The 21,880-nt window shown below is 41.2% G+C and overlaps 1 protein-coding gene across 1 annotated transcript in view; it reads right to left on the bottom strand.

Annotated features, from left to right (window-relative positions):
- LOC126259167 (MMS19 nucleotide excision repair protein homolog) overlaps positions 1-21,880 on the bottom strand; it is a 269,613-nt gene that overhangs the window by 5,138 nt on the left and 242,595 nt on the right. Inside the window, exons 16-18 of the mRNA XM_049955735.1 lie at positions 9,047-9,206; positions 2,248-2,415; positions 2,088-2,168 (exon numbers count right to left, since the gene is read on the bottom strand). Of these exons, the coding sequence (XP_049811692.1) occupies positions 2,088-2,168; positions 2,248-2,415; positions 9,047-9,206 (409 nt within the window). The remainder of the gene's footprint in view (positions 1-2,087; positions 2,169-2,247; positions 2,416-9,046; positions 9,207-21,880) is intronic.

Here is a 21,880-nt window from a genome sequence, read left to right on the forward strand (position 1 = left end):
TCAGAAGGCAATGAAAACCATAACAACACTTTCTTTTGTTCAAGAATTGTACAAATGGTGTTATTGTTGGCTCAATGGAAAAGCCTGCTAAAGTGTTACTGGAAAACAAAGAATGTGAGTGAGGTATGATGATGTTGGAGGGCTGAATTTGGTACACCATCACCACCAAGGGTAACAATTGCCAAAAACTGACATCAGAGGAACAGTGCAAGATCTGAAGAAGGGACATTGCGAAAGAAAGAGCTGTTCAGCAGACAATGAAAGGGTTGATGCAGTGATACAGGCATACACACAAACCCGAATAAATCAGCAAGGCGATGCTCTTGTGAGACTGGGACCTGCAAATGCACTTCATAGAATTCAATGGGCTCAGAAATTGAAGCCTTACATTCCAAGACTTTTCCATAATGAGGATGGATCCCAATAAGTGAAGCGAATTTTGTGAGTGGTTCATTAACAGTTGCGAAGCAGAGCAACATTTCCACAATTTAATTCTTTGGTCAGATGAAGTGAACAATTAACTACCATAATTGTGTGTAGTGGGCCAGTGAGAACCCATACATAACAGAGGAAAGACATGTTAATCTACCAGGAGTATGAGTTTAGTGTGGTCTATCTTCTGGAAGGTTAATTGGACTGTACTACTTTGAAAACACTGTCACAGGGGGACTCTTATTTAGAAATGTTGCAGATGATAACTCCTGGTCTTAATGACTTTTTTGAAAATTAAGATTATTGCATTCATCAGGGTGGTGCACCACATCACTTTCACATTGATGTGAGGGTATTTGTCAGTTGTACATTCCTTGCAAGGGGGATAGGACAAAGAGGGAGTGTGGAGTTTCCAGCTTGATCCCATGATTTAACTCCTTTAGACTTCTGTCTGTGGGGTACTCTCAAGAACACAGTTTACACTGGAAGACCACAAACACGGGATGACCTTAGAGAGCAAATTGAGGAGGCCTGTGATGCTATTCCATTAGGAACAATACAGCTGGCATGTCACTCTGTTCTAAGTCATTGTCAATGGTGTATTGCAGCTGAAGGAGGCCATTTTGAATATTTGCCACCTTTAGTTGGAACTTAAGGTACACCACAAACATTGTACTGTATTTCTATCTCCTTTAATTAAAGAGATATTCAGTTTCAAAAAGTGTATATATTACTTTGGGACACCCTGCATATATATAAAAACGACGGCTGTGCCCACACCAAGAATTCTGCATCAAGTGGATTGAAGCAGACGAGGAATTTGCGTGAGCAGCAGAGAAGTGATCCAGTGACAGCATTTTCACAAACAGCTCTATGCACATTGGAACTATTGAGAAGAAGCACGTCACTTTAAATAATGAATGTTGATCAAAAGCGTATTGACAATGAAGGTCTGTTGATATTAGTACCTGTACTGATATTAGTACATGTACCTTCCAATCTCTTTAAATCATTCTTTCCAATTTTTTAAATTATTCAATCAGCAATTATTAATCAGTTTCTATTCCATTATATTTTATGAACCCCCCTTCCCCCCATCCATTCTGCCAATATTCAAATTACATCCCTACTGACTAGCAACATGTTAGTGGTTGTGGTATGGAACCATCAGGCAATTCGGGCACTCACAGTAATTGTGTTATTCCTAAGAGAACATCCATACTCCCATATTGTGAAATATTGTCAGGCAACCAATCAAAATTAGTTTCCGATATTCCCACAGGAAATAACATGTGTCATAGGCAGGTTATCCCCTTGTGTGTTACCTTAGCCTTCTGCTACAGCAGTAATATAACATTTGGCTTCCACTGTAGCAATGAGACAGTAACTTAACAGCCTCATTAAATATGAGCAAATGTGTTGTAATGTTAAGAACTTCCAAATAGTCATTACCAGTGGAAATTTGAGATTCAGGGAAAGGAAGCTAGAAGCAGATCTGATTGAGAATTTTTGTACAAATGTCAGAGTAAATAGTACAGAATGAATAAAGCACAGGTGAAGGCAGCAATCCAAAAATTAATTTCATGTAGTTTGTAAGTCCTCATTGCCAAGTAAAATGTTACCATTACTTAAACACGTCTGATGAAAATACTAACCTGATTTCTGTATGGCAAAAGGGATTCCGTTGGGTAGAAGCAGAGGTGATAAAGACACTGCAACGCCATAATACGAACTCTCTGCTCAACAGAAAGCAACCATCTTAGATGCCATAAACAGAATAATTTAACAAACTAGTTAACTTCAAATTGTACTTACCATCGATTGTTCAAACTGACTTAACAGTAAGAATTTAGTAACAAATGTGTTCAAATAGTCAATAATATCCTTCTCTCTTTCTTCAAGCAAAGTACAAAGGGTTCCCAAGGCGGAGAGCAACAGTGACAAATTCTGCTGACTGAGAGATTCCACAAGTAATGGAATTACCTATAAAGTTGAAAGTAAATTTTTCATTGCATAAGTTACAAAATTTCTTGTCGTAACCTAAATTCATAAGATTGATTTAAAATTATATTTAATATCTGCATTTTTGAAATATACAAAAAAAACCTTAATCTGTTCTATGAAATATGGTACGCATTTGTGCAGATCCTTGAAGAAAAAAATATGAAAATGAATAGAGAGTGTTTTCTTAGTATTAAATAATAGTCACACAATCTGAAGTATCTAGTAGGCACGAACAGAGATAAAGCTTATCACAACTGTAAAGAATGATTCTGTCTGTTGGGTGAAGGATGTGGAGACAACAGGTTACTGTAGGCTGAGGCCAGGACAATTTTGAACATGGAGAACATGTTGTAAGGATCACTCCCATCTGTGCAGTTCAGACAATCTGGTGGTGGAGGGGAGGATCCAGAAGGCCCAGGTTACGAAGCAGCCATTGAAATCAAGCATACCGTGTTCAGCTGCTTGTGCCATAGGATGGTCTACTTTGCTCCTAGCCACAGTTTGGCAGTGGTTGTTCATCCTGGCGGACAGCTGGTCATACCAATATAAAAAGCTGTGCCATGATTGCAGCACAGCTGGTGTTTGACATGGCTGGTTACACAGGTGGCCCTGTTTATGATGGAATAAGATAAGCCTTTGTCAGGGCTTTGATTACCTATCATCATGTCCTGAGATGAGGGTTGTCATAATTAAGATCCTTCCCACCCCTCCTAAAGTGGTGTTACATCTCCCACCTAACCTTCAAACATCCTATGCCACTCCCAATCCCAATCCCTTGCCACAGGCATCATGTCCTTGTGGAAGATCCAGGTGCAAGACCCGCCCAACGCACCCACCCAGCACTTCCTATTCCGGTTATCCTACCCCATCTGAGGCTGAACCACCTATGAAACCAGCCATGTCCTACACCAGCTGTGCTGCAATAACTTTACAGCTGTTTATATTGGTATGACTACCAATGAGATGTCCACCAGGATGAATGGCCACCACCAAACTGTGACTAACAGTAAAGTAGACAAACCTGTGGCACATCATGCAACTGAACACAATATGCTTGATTTCAAAGGCTGGATCTTCCCTTTCACAACCTTTTCTGGAATGTGCAGGTGGGAGTTATCGTTACAATACATTCTCCACTTCTGAAATTATCCCCGTCTCAACCTACGGTTCCCACACACTGCACTCAACAGTTTCCATCTCTTCTGTTCTATCACCTCCTCCTATTCACATCCCCTCAACCTCACTGAGGGCCATCCTCTGACAATGCACTCACCAGTCTTTCCCCTTCCCTGATCCTCTCCTTTTCCATTCCCCAATCCCCCTCCCTGTCCCACAGCCTCCTGACGCTGTGATTAGTAGTGTTGAAGCCTCCATCTAGTTCCTGCACTCTCCACCAGACATCACTCTTCTTTTTCACCCACCTGTACCCTGCTCTCTCTTTCCCTTCATCACCCCCTCCAAATTGCTGATTTCATTCAACATAACAGTTGCAGTCTGGTCTGAGCTGCAGAGATGGTGGTCGTGTGTGCAAGGTGTACTTGCTCATGTGAATGAATGTGTGTGTAAGTGTTTTCTTTTCTGAAGAAGGCTTTGGCTGAAAGCTAAATCATAATAGTTTTTTCATTGTGTCTGCCTGAAACTCAATGTTCCATCTTTATGGCGAGTGGCAGTCTATACTTTTCCTTATGTTTTTGATATTTCAAGCAGGAGTTTCCATTGTGTGTGTTACAGGATAGAAATTTATGCAATATTATTAACAATACAAGGAAATATCATCTTTGCGAAAACTTCACAGCTTTTGTCACACATAACTTAAGAATTCCAGATCCCAGGGAGGAAAAAAGATAAAAAAACCTGTTCCATCTGTGGGATTTGATTTTAAAAGGTGCCAGAATGAACATATTATTATGTCTGGATGACACAACACATTTGCAAAAAGAGCGAACTGCACTAGACTTTTTATGAAAAATAACACATTAGAATTAAAACAATTGGTGGTTTACTTAGACAAACGTGGATTCATACATATTACACCTGAACAAGTGTTACTGCTTTGTTCTGTGAGACTTTTATAAAAAAAAAAAGAACTCCAAAGTGATGGAAAGAATGAACTGTATAACATTGGCCTCAGGATGATCATAACAGTCACAAATATAAAATACATAATAATGTATTTTTATTACATATAAAACAAAAAAATTGTACAATCATCACATTCCCAGAAGAAAAATATGTACCATAGTAGTTGTCTCGTTATATGTGTAAATAAGTCAAAATCATCTAATAAAGTCAACTGAAATATAACACAGAGGGGGGAACTCTATGATTATCCCCCCTCCACCACTCCCGCCCTCTTCCTTCCAAGGAGTTCAATAGGAAGAAATACAATAGTCCTCGGCACAATATCAGTAGTAAACCTTACTGACAATTTCTTTAAAGATGTCAATAAATCTTCTAATGTTACTTTAAGTTTGTTCTTTCAATATATTGTGTGGCTGTCTCTGAGAGTGTCTGTATATTTCAAATTCCTTTAATACATTCATGCACCTACACTTTCCAATTTCAAATTCCTTTAATACATTCATGAACCTACACTTCCCAAATTATGAAGGATGGTACTGACATCCTTTATACTACTAACAACATAATCCTTGTTGCAGAAGTGCAAATTGAAAGAAGACAAGTTATTTTCACTCAAATTAACATGTTCCCTATATGTTATGTTACATCTCTGTCCTATGTGGCCAGCATAACAACATTCACACTCTGTTCTCAATGGCCAACATAACATGATTCACAACAACTGCATTTGTGTGTTAATTTTTCCCATGTGCCATTTGGGAGTGGAACGGTTGAGAAATAGTCTGAAAGTAGTTCTACGAACCCAAAATTGCAGAGTAGCCATGTAGATGTAGATCTGATCCTATTCAGAGTCTAAAAAAACTATGTATATAAATTAATGATATGAATATAATAGAGGGAAAAATTATATAAAAAACAAAGATGCCGTGACTTACCAAACGGGAAAGCGCTGGTAGATAAGACACAATAAAAAACACACAAACAAACACACAAATTTCAGACTTTCGCAACCCAAGGTTGCTTCATCAGGAAAGAGGGAAGGAGAGGGAAAGACGAAAGGATGTGGGTTTTAATAAGAGAGAGGGTAAGCAGTCATTCCAATCCTGGGAGCGGAAAGACTTACCTTAGGGGGAAAAAAGGACAGGTGTACACTGGCACATGCACACATATCCATCCGCACACATACAGACACAGGCAGACATGTGTAAATGCAAAGAGGTTGGGCAGAGATGTCAATTGAGGCGGAAATTTATGTGTGTGTTTTTATTGTGTCTATCTACCAGCACTTTCCCGTTTGGTAAGTCACAGCATCTTTGTTTTTTATATATATGTATATAAATTTTTAGAGTTATTAGAGGAGATAAACAGGAACTATTTCATCATTTGACACAGGTATCACAGATGCACCATTTACCTGCTATGGGTCCTTGAAGGGTTTGATGCTTGACTTCCCTTAGGCCAATGTTCACAATTGTTTTAATTGCTACATGTTGACATTAAAATCTAATTTGCAACACAATTACATATCACTGCTAGGAAGGGTAAGTTATCATCACTGCTAGTAGTGTCCACACTCATGGATAAACAGTTGCATTATTATTGTTATGTAATGTTTACATGAAAGTTTCTCTTGATGTTCACATTACCCTGATGACTGATTATGATCTAATCAAGTTGGCTGATATGCATCTCATTTATGGAGAGGGATGATGCAACAGCTGAGCAGCAAGGTATCTGTATGATGAGTCATTTCCAAGGAGAAGGTTACACAGTCATTTCATATTTCAGTGAGTTGATGATCATCTTCGTGAAACAATATCCCTAAGAAGAAACTGAATGGAAACAGATAGAGCTCACATTCCGCAAACTGTTCAGTTTGAGAAAACTGTGGTGCAGCAAACTGAAGACAACCTCAGCACACAGTCCATAGCTATGGAACTGAATTTCTCCAATGTCAATGTTTGTAAAGTCTTTCAAGAGATGTGTATGTACCTATCCATTCACATATCAGTAGGTATGAGACCTATCAGCTGATGACTTTCCCAGTGCTTGTAATTCTGCAAGTGGTACCTATACCAAGCTGTAAACATTCCTGACTTCCAAATAGGTGTTTTGCTTACTAATGAGGCAGCCTTCACAAGGGTAGGAATATTTAACAGCCACAATAGCCATGCCTAGGAGTTGGAAAATCCTACGGCAACTCGTGTGTTCCAACATCAACGGAGATTTACCATAAATGTGTGGGCTGGCATTGTTAAAACCTTCTAATTGGGCTGTATCATCTGCCTAACATGCTCAGTGGAGGAAATTACCATATATTTCTCCTTGAAGCACTACAAGAAATAATACAGAATGTTCCACTAGTAGTCAGGCAACCACTACGGTTCCAGCATGACAGGGCTCCATCACACTTAGCTCTTGATGTCAGAGAATATTTAAATAATGTTTTCCCTAATTACCGTACTTGGAGGGGTGTGGCAATACTGTAACCACCACATTCTCCTTACCTCCCTCCTATGGATTTCTTTTCATGGGGGGAGATGAAGCATTTGATGTACGAGACACTGATAAGACACTTCTAAAGGTCAGCCATTGTTTGTGAAACACCTGGTTGTTTTGAATGTGTTAAACAACCTTAGCACACAGATGCCAGTTACACATTAATACAAATAAACATATTCAGTATCATCTCTAATGCTGTAAAATTTTGTACACATTGGTACAACTCATAGGGATAGTATTCAGACACATTATGTATTTATGCAAAAGACATGAATTCAGCTTACTGTCATTATGTAAAGTACTATAAACTTTAGTCATGCAGAAGGCATATGCTATTTTGTCCGACACATCACCCATGTAGGGGATTATGGCGTACTTCTTTCTGATTTTACAGGGCAAAATTTCTTCCAAAGTGATTTCTCTCTTACTCCTTAAGGATAACAAATGAGGTTTCTTACTATACATTTTACAAAGAAATTATTATTCCATCCTGGACTTTCCATTGTTTTATTTCAGATAATAATATAAGGAAGAACTCGAGATATTAAATAATTTAGCATGCGACAATTGATGTGACCCTGTCAGGTGCTTCGCCAGAGTGTACGTTGGGGCACCAACATACCCTCTGGCAGAACACACCTGGCTGGCATACTGAGCCCTTATGTCAGTAAGTTTACACACCACATACGGATCTTGGGAGATTTCATAGGTCAGCTGAAGAAGCTGAGGCTGCAGAAGTCTGACTTCATGGCGAGCTTTGATGTTGTCTCACTATTCACCTGAGTTCTCTTAGAAGACTCCATACAATTAGTCATCGAGGTGTTTGGCTCAGAGCTAACATAGCTTTTCAGACATGTCCTAATACAAACTTACTTTGTTTTCAATGGACAGTACTAAGAGCAGACTGATGGTGTAGCAATGGGCAATCCTCTCTCGCCAGTTGTAGCAAATATGTTTACGGAGCACTTCGAAGAGAGAGCACTGGAAACTGCAAACTGAAGTGGGTCTGTTTTTTCCATTATGTCAATGATATGTTTGTCATTTGGCCACACGGTCCCGAAAAAGTACGGGAGTTCTTAGAAACATCAAATTTACAGTGGAAACAGAAAAAGGTGGGAAACTTCTGTCCCTTGATGTTCTAGTTCAGCGCAGGCCTGATGGCTCGCTTGTCCACAGTGTTTACCGCACGCAAACTCATACAGATTTATATCCTACACACCTCTGGCTGCCCACCATCCCTCGCATAAGAATAGCTTGCTGAACGCGTTTATACACAGGATGTACACTATTTCAGATGAACAAAGTCTGAAGGCAGAGCCGCAACACCTGGAGTCTGTCTTCTGTGAAAATGGGTGCACCAGCCAACAGATTCGGACAGCCCTACAAAGCAAAAACCCCAAGAGTGCCATGGAAGACAAAAACCCTGAAGTAGAAGAAAATAAGAAGACAACTTTCATACTGTTTACTGGCAATGTTTCATCCAAAATTGGCAGACTACTTCGAAAATACCAAATAATGCAAGTGTTCAGCCCTCCAACCAAAATATGAGCCTTGTTCGGATTGATCTGCTTCCACCTATGATTGTGAGATGAAACCACAATTTTCAATATACTTAACATATTGCTTGGTTAGGGAAGGGTACCAACAGGTTTCACACACACACACACACACACACACACACACACACGTAATCAAAGTATGGTAAGTACAAATTAAAGACAGACATCATTCCAGTGTCTTCAAAACTCCATATGTCTCTCTATTACACAATCTGGCTTGGAAATCTTAAGAATACTTCTGGAGTACCCTGCATGGGAAAAATATTGGTTCTTCCAGAGTGCATAGTGGGAAAGCCACAGTTTACTGTGCTTTAAAATATCAGTCATCAGAGATAGAGATAGATAGATAGAGGGGTAGAGGTAGAGGTGCAGAGAGAGGTAGAGGTGGAGAGAGAGGTAGAGGTGGAGAGAGATAGAGAGAGATAGAGAGAGAGAGAGAGAGAGAGGTTTTCTGATTTAAAAATTACCTTTGGTAAGTCAGCCAGTAATGCTTGACGTGGTACTTCTTGTAAGATGTGCATTAGTGACAATAAATGGTTACATTTGGAAGTTACAGTGACTGCATTGTGATGGCTTTCAAAAAGTTTCACCTGTGCTACTACAAACACATGCTGCCTAAACAACAACCTGTAAATAAAGATACACATTTATCAGAATTAAGGAAATAATGTACACAGATCATGTGACAAATGTTAAGATCATTTTTAAATAACAGATTTGATGGAGTTACTGTATGTCTTTAGTGTAACTTAAGCCCAACTGCTTAATTTTTTTCAAGGGAGGGACAGGATCATTTAGGACTACTGGGCCACTCCATCTTCTACTGAGGGAGGCTGATTGGGTGTCTCCAGGTGGGAGGCCTGGGTGTCGAACCCTGGTGCTACATTTCATTCTGTCCGCAGTCTGTACCGTTATTGAGGGAGAGCATTTGTGATGAATTTATATCGTTTTCAATTTATTAAAAGAGTACTTATTTGCAGTTGTTAAGTGAACATTTATGTAAAATATGTTCCTATAAACAACAGCTCAGAATTTTTTCATTCTTAAGTGTAATGTTGTCAGTGACCTAAGTAGTGTCAGTGGGAAAGGCATTGGATTGGCATATGTAGCACCTTGCAAATGTCTATCATTGACAGCGTACTGTAAAGCAGTTCAACGCTGTGTAGTCACTTGGCGGTGTGTTAAAGAATGATCAGAAGAATACTGCACTTCTCTTGCCACTAATTATGTTACTGATAGACTGCTCAAATCTCTTCCATTAAGGAATTGCAGGGACTTGTAGAGGTGCTTCACTGAGTGGAGCCACTTACGAGACATCCGCAGTTTGTGTATATTTGGCAAGGTGGATGTGAATATGTCTGATGGAAAGGGACTGATCATGTTCAAGCCTAAAATTGTTTGAAGTATGTTGCATTATCTGAAGCCATGAACACGTAAGGGACCTACTTCTATTGCAGACTGAGTCAGTTTAAGCACCTGGGCCTCTTCAGATGTTGAGACCGCTGAGACCGGTTAATGTATTTGATACACCTCAAGCTGTGGAAAGTATTCCAGCTACTGATAGCAGACACAATGAAATCGACACGGTCGAATACATATTAACAGCATGTTACACTTGGAGCAGACTCTACAGTGTTGTTACAATCCCTCTCCCCCTCTTTGAGCTCTGAGGTTGTAATATGTCAGAAAGACCAAGAGGTATTATTTGGGAGGGGGGGGGGGGGGGCTCGCGCTGAAGCTTGCAGAGAAACACTAATAAGTGAGTCATTAACTTTATTGCATTGAATGTACACAGTCGGCTTTTTGCTGATCTCGGTGAAGATGCCATGCAGCATGCATACATGGGTCAATGCCAATACCAATGCCAGAATCTGCACTGTTGGCATTCATTCATTCATCCTTCAAGGTGCACGATTCTTACTCACGCCACAGCTAAGTGGCTGCCACACATGTTTGCCACACTGATAGCCCGCAACATAGGTGACTACTACCTCAAGTCCAACTCATGGACCTCGTGTAGAGTGCTGAAGGGAAACAGCTGTCCGCCATTGTTGTAGTGAGCCTTAGTACCTCCAGCCATCCACCCAGGGCAGCTCAGTCAGTGGCTACAGACAGTTCTGCACCTGGGAGGCCACGAGTTCGTGTCACAGTCCCGCCTCTGCTGATGGCAGCTTGCAGTTCACCAGACAATGTCGCCCAGAGAGCGGAGGCCAGCAGCTCTCTCGCTCCTCACGCTGGTGCAACTCCAAGGTCATCGTGGTTGGCCTGTAACTTAAACAATTGTCATTCTCTCTGGTTCTAGACACAGACAGAATGGCTACACGACTGCCTGATTTTACCCTCTGGGCTCACTTATTTATGTGCCTTTCCCCTATCCTCTGACAGGTGGAGACTCTTAAATAATTATAATGTCAGCTTTTCTCATCCCGATTCAGCCCCCATACACAGGTAACCATGTGCTAATGTAACTGCAATGTACAGGGTCTTCACATCACATCAGCGGGCTGTGCTGCCCTGATTACTTGACACCTGCATATATTGCCCATCAGGCTGTGCCTTCTCGCCTGCAAGTGGTTTCGTAAACCTGCCTCACAGATTCATTTGCTAAATATCAATATTGCCTTTGCCTGCCATTCGATGTGCCAATCAGCCCCTTAGCTACTACCTTCCATCCATAGACGTGCAAAATTTGCTAGAATTTCCCAAATCCATGCCTGTACTTATTAATGGCACAGCATACCTCCTCCTTTCTGAGAATATTCATCCCAAATCTGTAACATCGTGCTGCCACTCAACTACCTTAACTCTAATAATTTACATACTGAGGGCAATCTCCTGAATTTATTGTACAGGACTTACACTCACACTTCACTACTACCACATACTCCATATTATCTATATACACCAATTAAGAACTTAAAACTAATAGCTTCCCTGAAGCTTGAGGTTTTTCAGCCCTAATGGATTGCCTTCTTCTTAGCAATTAAACCATACAGTTTTCAGAGTGACTGCAGAGTTTAACCAATTTGTACCTGTGCTCTGGAAGTATGTTTGGTGGTGGTGGTGGTGGTTAGTGTTTAACGTCCCGTCGACAACGAGGTCATTAGAGACGGAGCGCAAGCTCGGGTTAGGGAAGGATTGGGAAGGAAATCGGCCGTGCCCTTTCAAAGGAACCATCCCGGCATTTGCCTGAAACGATGTAGGGAAATCACGGAAAACCTAAATCAGGATGGCTGGAGACGGGATTGAACCGTCGTCCTCCCGAATGCGAGTCCAGTGTAGTATGTTTGGGCTGGTAGAAGCCTCTTCCCACAAGTCAGTCCATTTATTTCCATCAGAAACTAATTCACTTCACATGTCTGCATATCAGTCCATACTTGCCACCCGGACAGATCACAAACTTACCTCGTACACACAATCCATAAAGAAAAAGTAATAATGACATGAAAAAGTAACTACTCCGAAAAAAATTATAAATATCCCTAAGGCAACAAAAATATATATTCCCTGACACACACTAAAAAAAGAGAGAAAAAGGAAAAAGAAAAGAAAATTACAATTAAACAACTTACTTACGCAACCTTGCAACATTAACCTATACGGCAAACAATGCACCTTACGTTGTTCACCAATTCCAGGTTCCTTCATATTATCCTTTATAACTTTCATCTCCAAGTTGGTCACCAGTAACTCTGGTGTCACCTCTACCATTCCTTTAAATGGTTTTATGTGAATGACTCGTATAACAGATATTTTGTGGCGACCTGTATCTTTATAGTTGACTGGTGAAGTCATTTCCATGATCTGGTATGGTTCCTGGTATTCCGTTAAAAATTTCTTTTTTCCCCCTTTGATATATAGAGACTAGGGATCATTACCCGTTGCTCCACACGGTATTGTGGCAATTTGCCCATGTGTCTGTTCAGTTGTTCCTGGCATTCTAGGACCTCCATGTTTGCCTTTTGCACATTTCCTAATTGTTCTGAGAAACTTCCTCACTGACTCACCATCCAGTCCTAATTTAGGAACCAAAACATAAAAGGGAGATGGCATTTTCCTGCTGTACACCACCTCGAATGGCAACAAGCCTGTTGCTGTATGAATCTTCGAATTATGAGCACACTGTACATAAGGTAAATAGGTGTCCCAATTGTCGTGCCTGGAACCTATGTAATAGCTGAACATCTTTGCAATTCTCTTGTGCACTTGTTCCATTTTCCCACTGGTCTGTGGATGAAACAGATTTGTCCGTAACTTCTGTATACACAAGTGGCATAGGTGTTTCATTAAATCTGAGACAAAATTTGTACCCTGGGCTGTAATTATGATCTCAGGTCCCCCAAACTTTAATATCCAGTTATTTACTAATGCCTGCACTATATTAGCCCAACAATGCAGCAACAATACTATAGCCAAAAATTGAGAAAAATGATGGATGATCATGAGAATGTACCTATTTCCTGCAAGTGTTTTATTAAATGGCCAAGTTCATCTAACCCTAACATGAAAAATGGATTTTCTGGTGCATAATGTTGGCCACGCACACATAGAACACAGTTCTTAACATACTGCTCCATGTCACACTTCCTGTTCCTCCACCAAAACTGCTATGCTGCGTATCTGTCTGCTGCATGTTGGCCACTACGACCTGACAACATATGATTGTGAACTTGCTGCAAAACTGCCTTCTGAAAACCCTCTGGAACCACCAAATGTGGTCTACACCTCGTTGTTATGCACAACAAACCCTCATGCGTAACGAAATACGGCTATGATTTAAATGCCTGGCACTCCTTATTCCTTGCCTGTGCCCGCTGCCACTCTTCAACGCTCTTCCCTAGCATACTTAACATCGATACCCCGCAGCTTAACGAATCTGCATTTCTTTGTGATCTCTCTGGCTTACAGATTTCCTACTCGAATTTACTAAGCTTAAGTGCCCACCAAGGTAATCTACTAGACGGATCTTTCAAACCAAACAACCATTTCATAGAGGCATGGTCTGTCATGGTCCTAACTTCCTACCGTACGGATAACACTGAAAATAAGTAATACCATACATGACTGCCAACATCTTTTTCTCCATAGTTGTGCTCCGCCTTGTCTAACTGCCTTGAAATGTAAATTACTGGTGTTCCTGACTATATACCATCCCTCCCAAAACACAACTGATTACTTCATTTGAAGCATCACTTGAAAGGATAAACTCTTTCTCGAAATCTGGAAAAACAAATACTGTAACTGAAACTAATATTTCTTTCAATTTTTCAAATGCCTCCTGGCATTCCTGGCCAGGTTTGAACTGTATCTGTGAGACAAGGATCAGTCTGTACACCACACTCGGAAATCACATGCCCTAGATAATTTACCTGAATTTGCACAAAATGGCACTTGTCCGCACTTAATGTCAGACATGCCAATTGTAGTCTGCTAGAGACATCCTCCAACAGTCTTACACTCACTGGTAAAGCCTCTAAATAGAAAATTATGTCATCGAGATAGACCAAGAATGTTTTTGGCTTTAATCCTCTCAGTACCCCACCCAACAACTGCTCAAAAGTTGCCAGTACATTCTTTAGTCCACATGGCATGTGTTTGTAATGATAAAGCCCTGATGAGATGTAAACTTCTACTACCCTTCTTGTAGACGGGTGGGATCTGTGCCTTTTTCAAGAACTGGGCATGAGTTTTTGATCCCTCAAACAATCAAACAAAAAACTGTGCCCAGTTCTTGGAAAAAGGCACAGGTCACACCCCTCAACAAGAAGGGTAGTAGAAGTGATCCACAAAACTACCTTCCAATACCCTTGACATCGATTTGTTGTAGAATTTTAGAACAGATTCTGAGCTAAAACATAATGAGATATCATGAACAGAATGATCTGAATGGTAACCAGCATAGTTTTCATAAACATAGATCCTGCAAAACCAACTCACACTTTGCTCATATGACATAGTTTGTATCAAGGCAACCAGGTAGATGTAGTGTTTCTTGATTTCCAAAAAGCATTTAACTCAGTACCACACCTACACTTATTGACAGAAGTATGATCATATGGTGCATCAAGTGAAAAGTGAAATTTGTGACTGGACTGAGAACTTTTTGGTAGGGAGGACACAGCATGTTATCTTGGATGGGGAGTCGTTGGCAGATGTAGAAGTAACTTCGGGTGTGCCTCAGCAAAGAGTGTTCGGACCCTTGCTGTTAATGTTGTATATTAATGACCTTGCAGACAGTATTAATAGTAAAATCAGGCTTTTTGCAGATGATGCAGTTATCTATAATGAAATACTATATGAAAGTAGCTGCATAAATATTCAGTCAGATCTTGATAAGATATCAAAGTGGTACAGAGATTGGCAACTTATTATAAATGTTCAGAAATGTAAAGTTTTGCACTTCACAAAATGAAAAAAACATAGTATCCTATGACTACAATATCAATGACTCACTGTTGAAATAACCAACCCAAACAAATACCTGGGTGCAAAACTCTGTAAAGATATGAAATGGAATGATCACATAAGGTCAGTTGTGGGTAAAGCATATGGTAGTCTTCGGTTTCTTTGTAGAATACTGGTAAAGTGCAATCAGTCTATAAAAGACTTACAAATCACTCATGTGACCCATCCTAGAGTATTGCTCAAGTGTGTGGGACCTGTTCCAGACAGGACTAACAGGGGGCATTGAACATATACAGAGAAGTGCAGCATGAATGGTCACAGGTTCATTTCATCCATTGGAGAGGGTCGCAGAGATACTGAAGGAACTGAAATGGCAGACTACAGAAGACAGATGTAAACTGTCCCGAGAAAGTCTATTAATAAAGTTTGAAGAACCAGCTTTAAACGCTAATTTCGGCCTATCTTCAGGTACCACCTCCAATTGACGATATCTACTCCTGAGATCCATAACTGTAAAGAACCAATACTGACCCAGATTATCCAAAGTTTATGTGATGTTTCGAATTGGATAAGCATCCAAAATAGTGTGGGTGTTTAGTCACAGCAAAATCTGTATTTTCATGTCCCATCAGCCGACTCCTTTGGCACAATGACAATATTTGTGCTCCAGGGACTATCCCTCAGTTCTATGATCTCATCCCACGACTGCTGCTCAATAAATTCTTCTACCAATGGTTGCAGCTGCTTTGCTAAATGGTATGGCTTCCTATACATTGCTGTGCTGCACTGTCCCCAGTCAGTATGTGACGTTGCATCTGTGGGTTTGCTGGTAACACCTTGTTTGCACAAAATAAATCACTAAACCGCAACGAAAAGTTCTCCAAAGCCATTCGATCACTGCCTTTCAAATGACCTACTTTCCCTGGTAACAATTCTGTATCGATGGTTTGCTTGTGGCTTTCCTCTAGGCTCAACCTATTGAAGACCTCATCTTCCATGACTTCCACAGTGACTGTTATTGCACCCTTTGACAGAGTCACCTCCCCTCTGCCAAAGTTATCCACATTAACTGGAATCATCTGTTCCCCATTAATGTCACTTAAATGGGCAAAACTCTTGCAGACAAAACAACACGAACTATCCAACTCTTTATTGCTTAAGGGTGGTTCAACCACATAGGATGCTTCCCTTCACAAACTGGTATCCACTGAAACCTACACTATCTTTCCCAGCCCTGCTGGTATTTTATCCTACTGATCGATCTTTACTGAACACATACACAGTTTAGTTGGTCTCAACCCCATGATAGGTGAACCTTGTACCATTGTCTCAGTTGCTACGGTTTCACTCAGTCGGAACAAAGTCCCACTGAGTTTCACGGGGCGTTGCAAAAGATCAATCTTAGCGTGATGTTTGTCAAGAAAGTCTAGCCTGAGAGTCACTGAATAACCTTCACCTATACACGGCAGTGCCTCCATGTGTTTGCTGAACTTAGTTTTCCCAACAGAAAACTGCAGTACTGACGTACCCAATGATTCCGCCCTATTACTGCCAGCCCCATGTAACCTCTACTGTGGTGGCCCCACTCTCCTCTTTCCCATGAGATACATACTGATAACATACACACTCGCACCTGTCTTCACCAAAAACCTCTGTTTTCTGCCACCCACTAAGCTACATCCATCTGAGTACAACTTGTGTCGTGTTATGGTCTTCCGATGGTTGTGTTTAATGGCTGCTTCCCTTGCCAGTGCATTCCACCACTCCTACCTCCACACTCAAATGCCCATTGGCCCACTATGCCACATGCAAAGCACTCTAGCTGCTTACATTGCTTCCTTAGATGCCCCTTCTGATTACATCTAATGATAACTGACTTCAGAAGCGAACACGCAGTGGTCCACTCTCTGCGTTGTGTCCATATCCACATAGTGTTGTGATCCTAAGAACGAATGTAAGTCCTCTGGTCCTCCATCCATACCTGCTGTGATATTTCAGTGGGTATACCACAAATGTATATTAGCAACATACAGTAGCTTCATCTGACTACCCATGTGCTTCCACAGCATCCCTAACATCCTTAACAAAAACTGTCATGTCCTCCATTACCTTGCCTGTGAAGGGATTAATCAGTGTGACCACTACGTCATATGAAACAGAAGGCACTCTCAATCCAGACTTACTGGTCACACCCATGACTCTCATTATGACTCTTTAACAAGCCTCTAACTCATGATTAATTTCAAAATTTCTCTGTTTCATGCTCTATTAACACTTGCACTTGCCGAGTTAAAGCAGCAACTGCATTTGAGGTAGTAGCTCGTGTTTCCACCACTTTTCCCATTTAACACTATAAAGCCCACATACCTGCAATACAACTACTAGACACATGACCAGTATGCCTACATACAGAACAAACAGCTGCTACAGCTCTGGTACATGGCAACTCGTGCCCAGAAAAATAGCAAAATGAACAATTCCCTTGCACTAAATTATCATGTCCACCATTACCTCTAAACAATGTTTTGAAATACACAGGTTCCTGTGGCTTCACAAAAGTAACTCTAAACACCTTGTACCATAGCTCACGAAAATAACTATGACAACGACAGCAAACATCAAAAATAATATAAATAAAATTTAGACTCACCACACCGCATTGTGCTGAGCTGGTACCACCCAACCTACATCAAGTGCCTCATTCACCACTCACTAAAACCAACTCTCACCAAAACACAGTGTTCGATGTGGGTAACACAACATATCGTGTTGGAAAGGGATAAACTACTTCCTGACACCAAATTGTTACATCCTCCTGAGCTCAGGTGTTGTAATATGTCAGAATGACCAAGAGGCATGGTTTGGGAGAGAAGCATGCATAGAAACTGTGTCAAGTGTTCATTAACTTTATTGAACTGAAGGTACACAGCCAGCCTTTTGCTGACCTTGGTGAAGGTGCCGCGAAGCGTGCGTATGTGGGTCAGCGCCAGTGCCAAAGCTGGAATCTGCAGCATCGACATCCAGTCACCCAGTCTTGCAGATGTAGTGCTTCTACTCCTGCCATAGCTAAATGGCCACTGTCAACCCTCGCTGTGGAAACAGCCATCCACCATCATTGTAGTGAGCCTTAGCAGCTCCGGCTGTATGCCCAGGACAGCTCAGTCAGCAGTTGCAGACACCTCTGCAGCCGGGAGGCCGCGAGTTCATGTCTCGGCCCTGCCCCTGCAAATGGCAGTTGGCAGTCTGGTGGACGAAGTTACCCAGACAGTCGAGGCCAGGAGCCCTCTCGCTCTTCACGTCGATGCAGCTCCAAGGTACAGTCTGCCGCACCACAGCTAAGATGCATCCATGCAGCAGAGGTTGAAGGTAGCTTCTGCATTCCAGTTGGCTGACGATATTCATCACCAGAAAGTCATCGTGATTGACCAGCAACTTAAACAATCGTCATTCTCTCCGGTTCCAGATGAGGATGGAATGGCGACACCACTGCCTGATTTGAGCCTTCGGCTCGGTTGTGTACCGTCTTTCCCCTATGCTTCTGATGTAGTTTCTCTGGAGAGGGCAAATGGAATGCTCTTTAATAACTACCACGTCAGCTTTGCTCAGCCCACTTCAGCCCCTACACACAGGTAATTAGGTTCTGTTGTAAATGCAATGTACGAGTTCTTCACAGCACGACAATGGCCTGTGCTGCCCTGATTACTTCACACTTGTACACAGTGCCTGCTGGGCCATGCCTTCTAGACTTTCAATGGTGTCGTTAACCTGCCTCGCAGAATTTTTTGCTAATTATCAACATTACCAATGCCTGACAGCCGATGTGCCAATTGGTTCCTTAATTACCACTTTCCAGCCATGGCTGCACAAAATTTACAAGAATTCCCTGAATCCATGCCTGTATTTATTTGCGGCACAGCAGTGTACTAGATAGCTCACAGCTCCAGCTACTGAGCTTTTTTATACAATAGCTCACTTAACAACTGCAAATAATTACTCATTTATTAACTGAAAATAATTCCCCCAGGGAAAAAGATCCCTGATAATTCCAGATGTGAGGAGGAAGATGGTTTCAAGAAGATCCTGGTAAATTAACGGTGAGCCGGGTGGGGTGGGGGGGCTACCTTCCTTTCAGCTGAGATGTACTACCCATAAACAGCAGTTTAACTGCAGTTTTTAAACAGCAATAACTTATGATGAAAAAGCTCATTTAATTAACATACTTTGAAATGCTAAGTATTTAAAAATTTGTGATTTATAAAACAAATTAAAATTAAAATTCAATGTATGGTTAAAAACACACACACCCCTGAGATTTCCCTGATTTTTCCAGGTAAAATATAATTCCCTGAGAATTCCATGTTTTCTTGAAGAAATGCCACTCTGTTCAGTAGCTGAATGAAGTTATTTTGTCGACTCACGTAAGAGAATTAGGCAGGAGATGCTGGGCAGGTATAGGCTGCATGTAAACTGAAAAGAGAGCAGCACTCACGGTCGAAGAAATTACCTTACCCAGAAGAACACTACACCAATTGCACAGCATTAAGAATCAATTTTCCCCTGTAGCAGGCTCAGAACAGTGTACAAAGATTAAAAACAGATTCTGTCTACATGTGTTTCTTGTCCTAGTGTTGTCCGTAACTCATATCTGCATTCCATGTAATGTTAACGTATTCTGTACGCTTCTGCCTCCCAAACATCTCTGTGCACTGCATTCATAATGCACGCTGCAGAAAGGTCAGTATAACTTTCTGAAACACACTGTAGTTGCGCATTGTGATTAAATGCATTAGAGAAAGTGGGGATCTATGAAGAAGGGAACTGAATGGCCACTTGCCTTACTTCATTCTTCTTCCCTCCATTTTCACTTTTCCTCCTTGTATACCCGCAGATCACAGTTTATCCCTTAATACAACTCTACTGCACTTATATGTGGTACATAAATTTATTATTTGGTCTCAACCCATTTAATTTAACAACAAACATTAATTTTATATCATTAAACCCATTTTCGATAATTGCAATTTTGCATCCTCTGCAATGTGTAAACTATAAATCTGAGGGAAAAAAATGAATAGAGCATTTTTTGTAGGAAATTTAATGTAGTTTAAGTTTGTACTGGAGATCATTTTCACTAGAAGCCACAGTTTCTGAGTTATTCAAGAAAAAGCAAAAAAAAAAGTGACTCTTAAAGGGCCGCTCACCCCCAATGCTCACACTCCACTGATCAGGATTTACAGTACACTGTTCATGGCACTTCCTCCTTTCCCTGCAAAAAAGCAATGAAAAATGTGCAGTCATCGTCATAATGTGGAAATGGAGCAATTTATATTACATCCAAAATGGCATGATCACTGGCTTTCGAACCAAGAGTGGAAGCATTTCCGAAATGGCTATGTCTGTAAACTGTTTGCTTGTCACCTTGGTTAATGTATACCACATATGACAAAATGACACTACACAAAACCAGTGCCGAGGCAATTGTGGTGCACCATGGGTCATTGATGACAGGGCTGAACAACAGCAGTGGAGGTCTATACAGACAAATAGATGTGCAACTGACCATATGGATGAAACAAGGGGCTACCAATAGTGTCTTCTCAATGACTATTATGCTAACATTGCAGAGTATGGGAATCCATAGCAGATACCTAGTTCCTGCATCCATGCTGACTACTGTTCACAAGTGACAAAGGGTGGAATTTGCTCGCTATTACAGCAACTGGACATCCACTGAGTGGTCTTCTCAGATGAATCGTGCTTTATGTTCCGACAGATGGCCATTGGCATATATCCTGCAGCAATTGTTGTATGGGTCAGGGCCAGAGAGGGATCATTACGGTCTTGTGAATGTTTTTTTGTGGTATTCCCTGGGCAATCTTGTCATTATGGAAGGCACAATGAATGAAGTATGCATGTATCCCTGGGGACCATGTCCCTCTACATGCAGTTTGTTTTTCCTCGGCACAATGTCATTTATTAGCAGGAAAACGCAACCTGTCACACAGCTCACAGTGAATGTACCTGGTTCAAAGAGCACCAGGACGAGTTTATCGTACTCCCCTGATCGCCAGACTCCCTGGATTTAAACCAACAGAGAAGCTATGGGACCATCCTGGCTGGGCTATTTACACCATGGATCTTCAACTGAGAGACCTAGCACAGCTGGTCAAGGCACTGGAGTCAGCATAGTCCACATCCCTGCTCTACCTTCCAGAACCTCACTGACTCCCTACCTGCACATCCACACTGCAAAAAGTGATTATTCAGGCTTTTGACAGGTGGTCACATATGCTATAGCATTTCTGACACTGCCAAAAATGAAGTACCAGATAGGTTGTACCATTTTGTATGGGCACCTCTAACCACAAGCTACAATACTGTAATCCGGGGATTTCAATGTGTATCAGAAATGCAGGAATGTTATCTGCAAACAAATCAAAAATTAACTACTTTATTTTTCCCCAATGATGATAAAAATATTATAACTACCTCCTACACATTTTTAGGCATTGCATTTTTTATTGTATAGTGTCTAAACATTCTTTCAGTATTGCATTTTTCTCAGTGTACACTAGAACAGAAGTATCGGCTAGCAAGGCCAGGCATACCAGCAGGAAGCCGTTAATTGGTGTGCGCCACTTTCAAATGTGTCTATACCTATCTAGTGCTTTGTGGTCACAAGAAAGTTGCTTTTATATTACACTGGACAGGAGAAAAAAAGCACTATCACTGTGGAGGGGCCACAAATTTGGAAATTTGTGGTAAGGTGCTATGTGACCAAACTGCTGAGGTCATTGGTCCCTAGGCTTACACACTAATTAAACTAACTTACACTAAGGACAACACACACCGTGACAAGGCGTCTCAGACCGTATGGCTATCCTGCACCGCAGGGC

Source organism: Schistocerca nitens, chromosome 1 (genome assembly GCF_023898315.1).
Source record: "Schistocerca nitens isolate TAMUIC-IGC-003100 chromosome 1, iqSchNite1.1, whole genome shotgun sequence".
Classification (NCBI taxonomy): Eukaryota; Metazoa; Arthropoda; class Insecta; order Orthoptera; family Acrididae; genus Schistocerca; species Schistocerca nitens.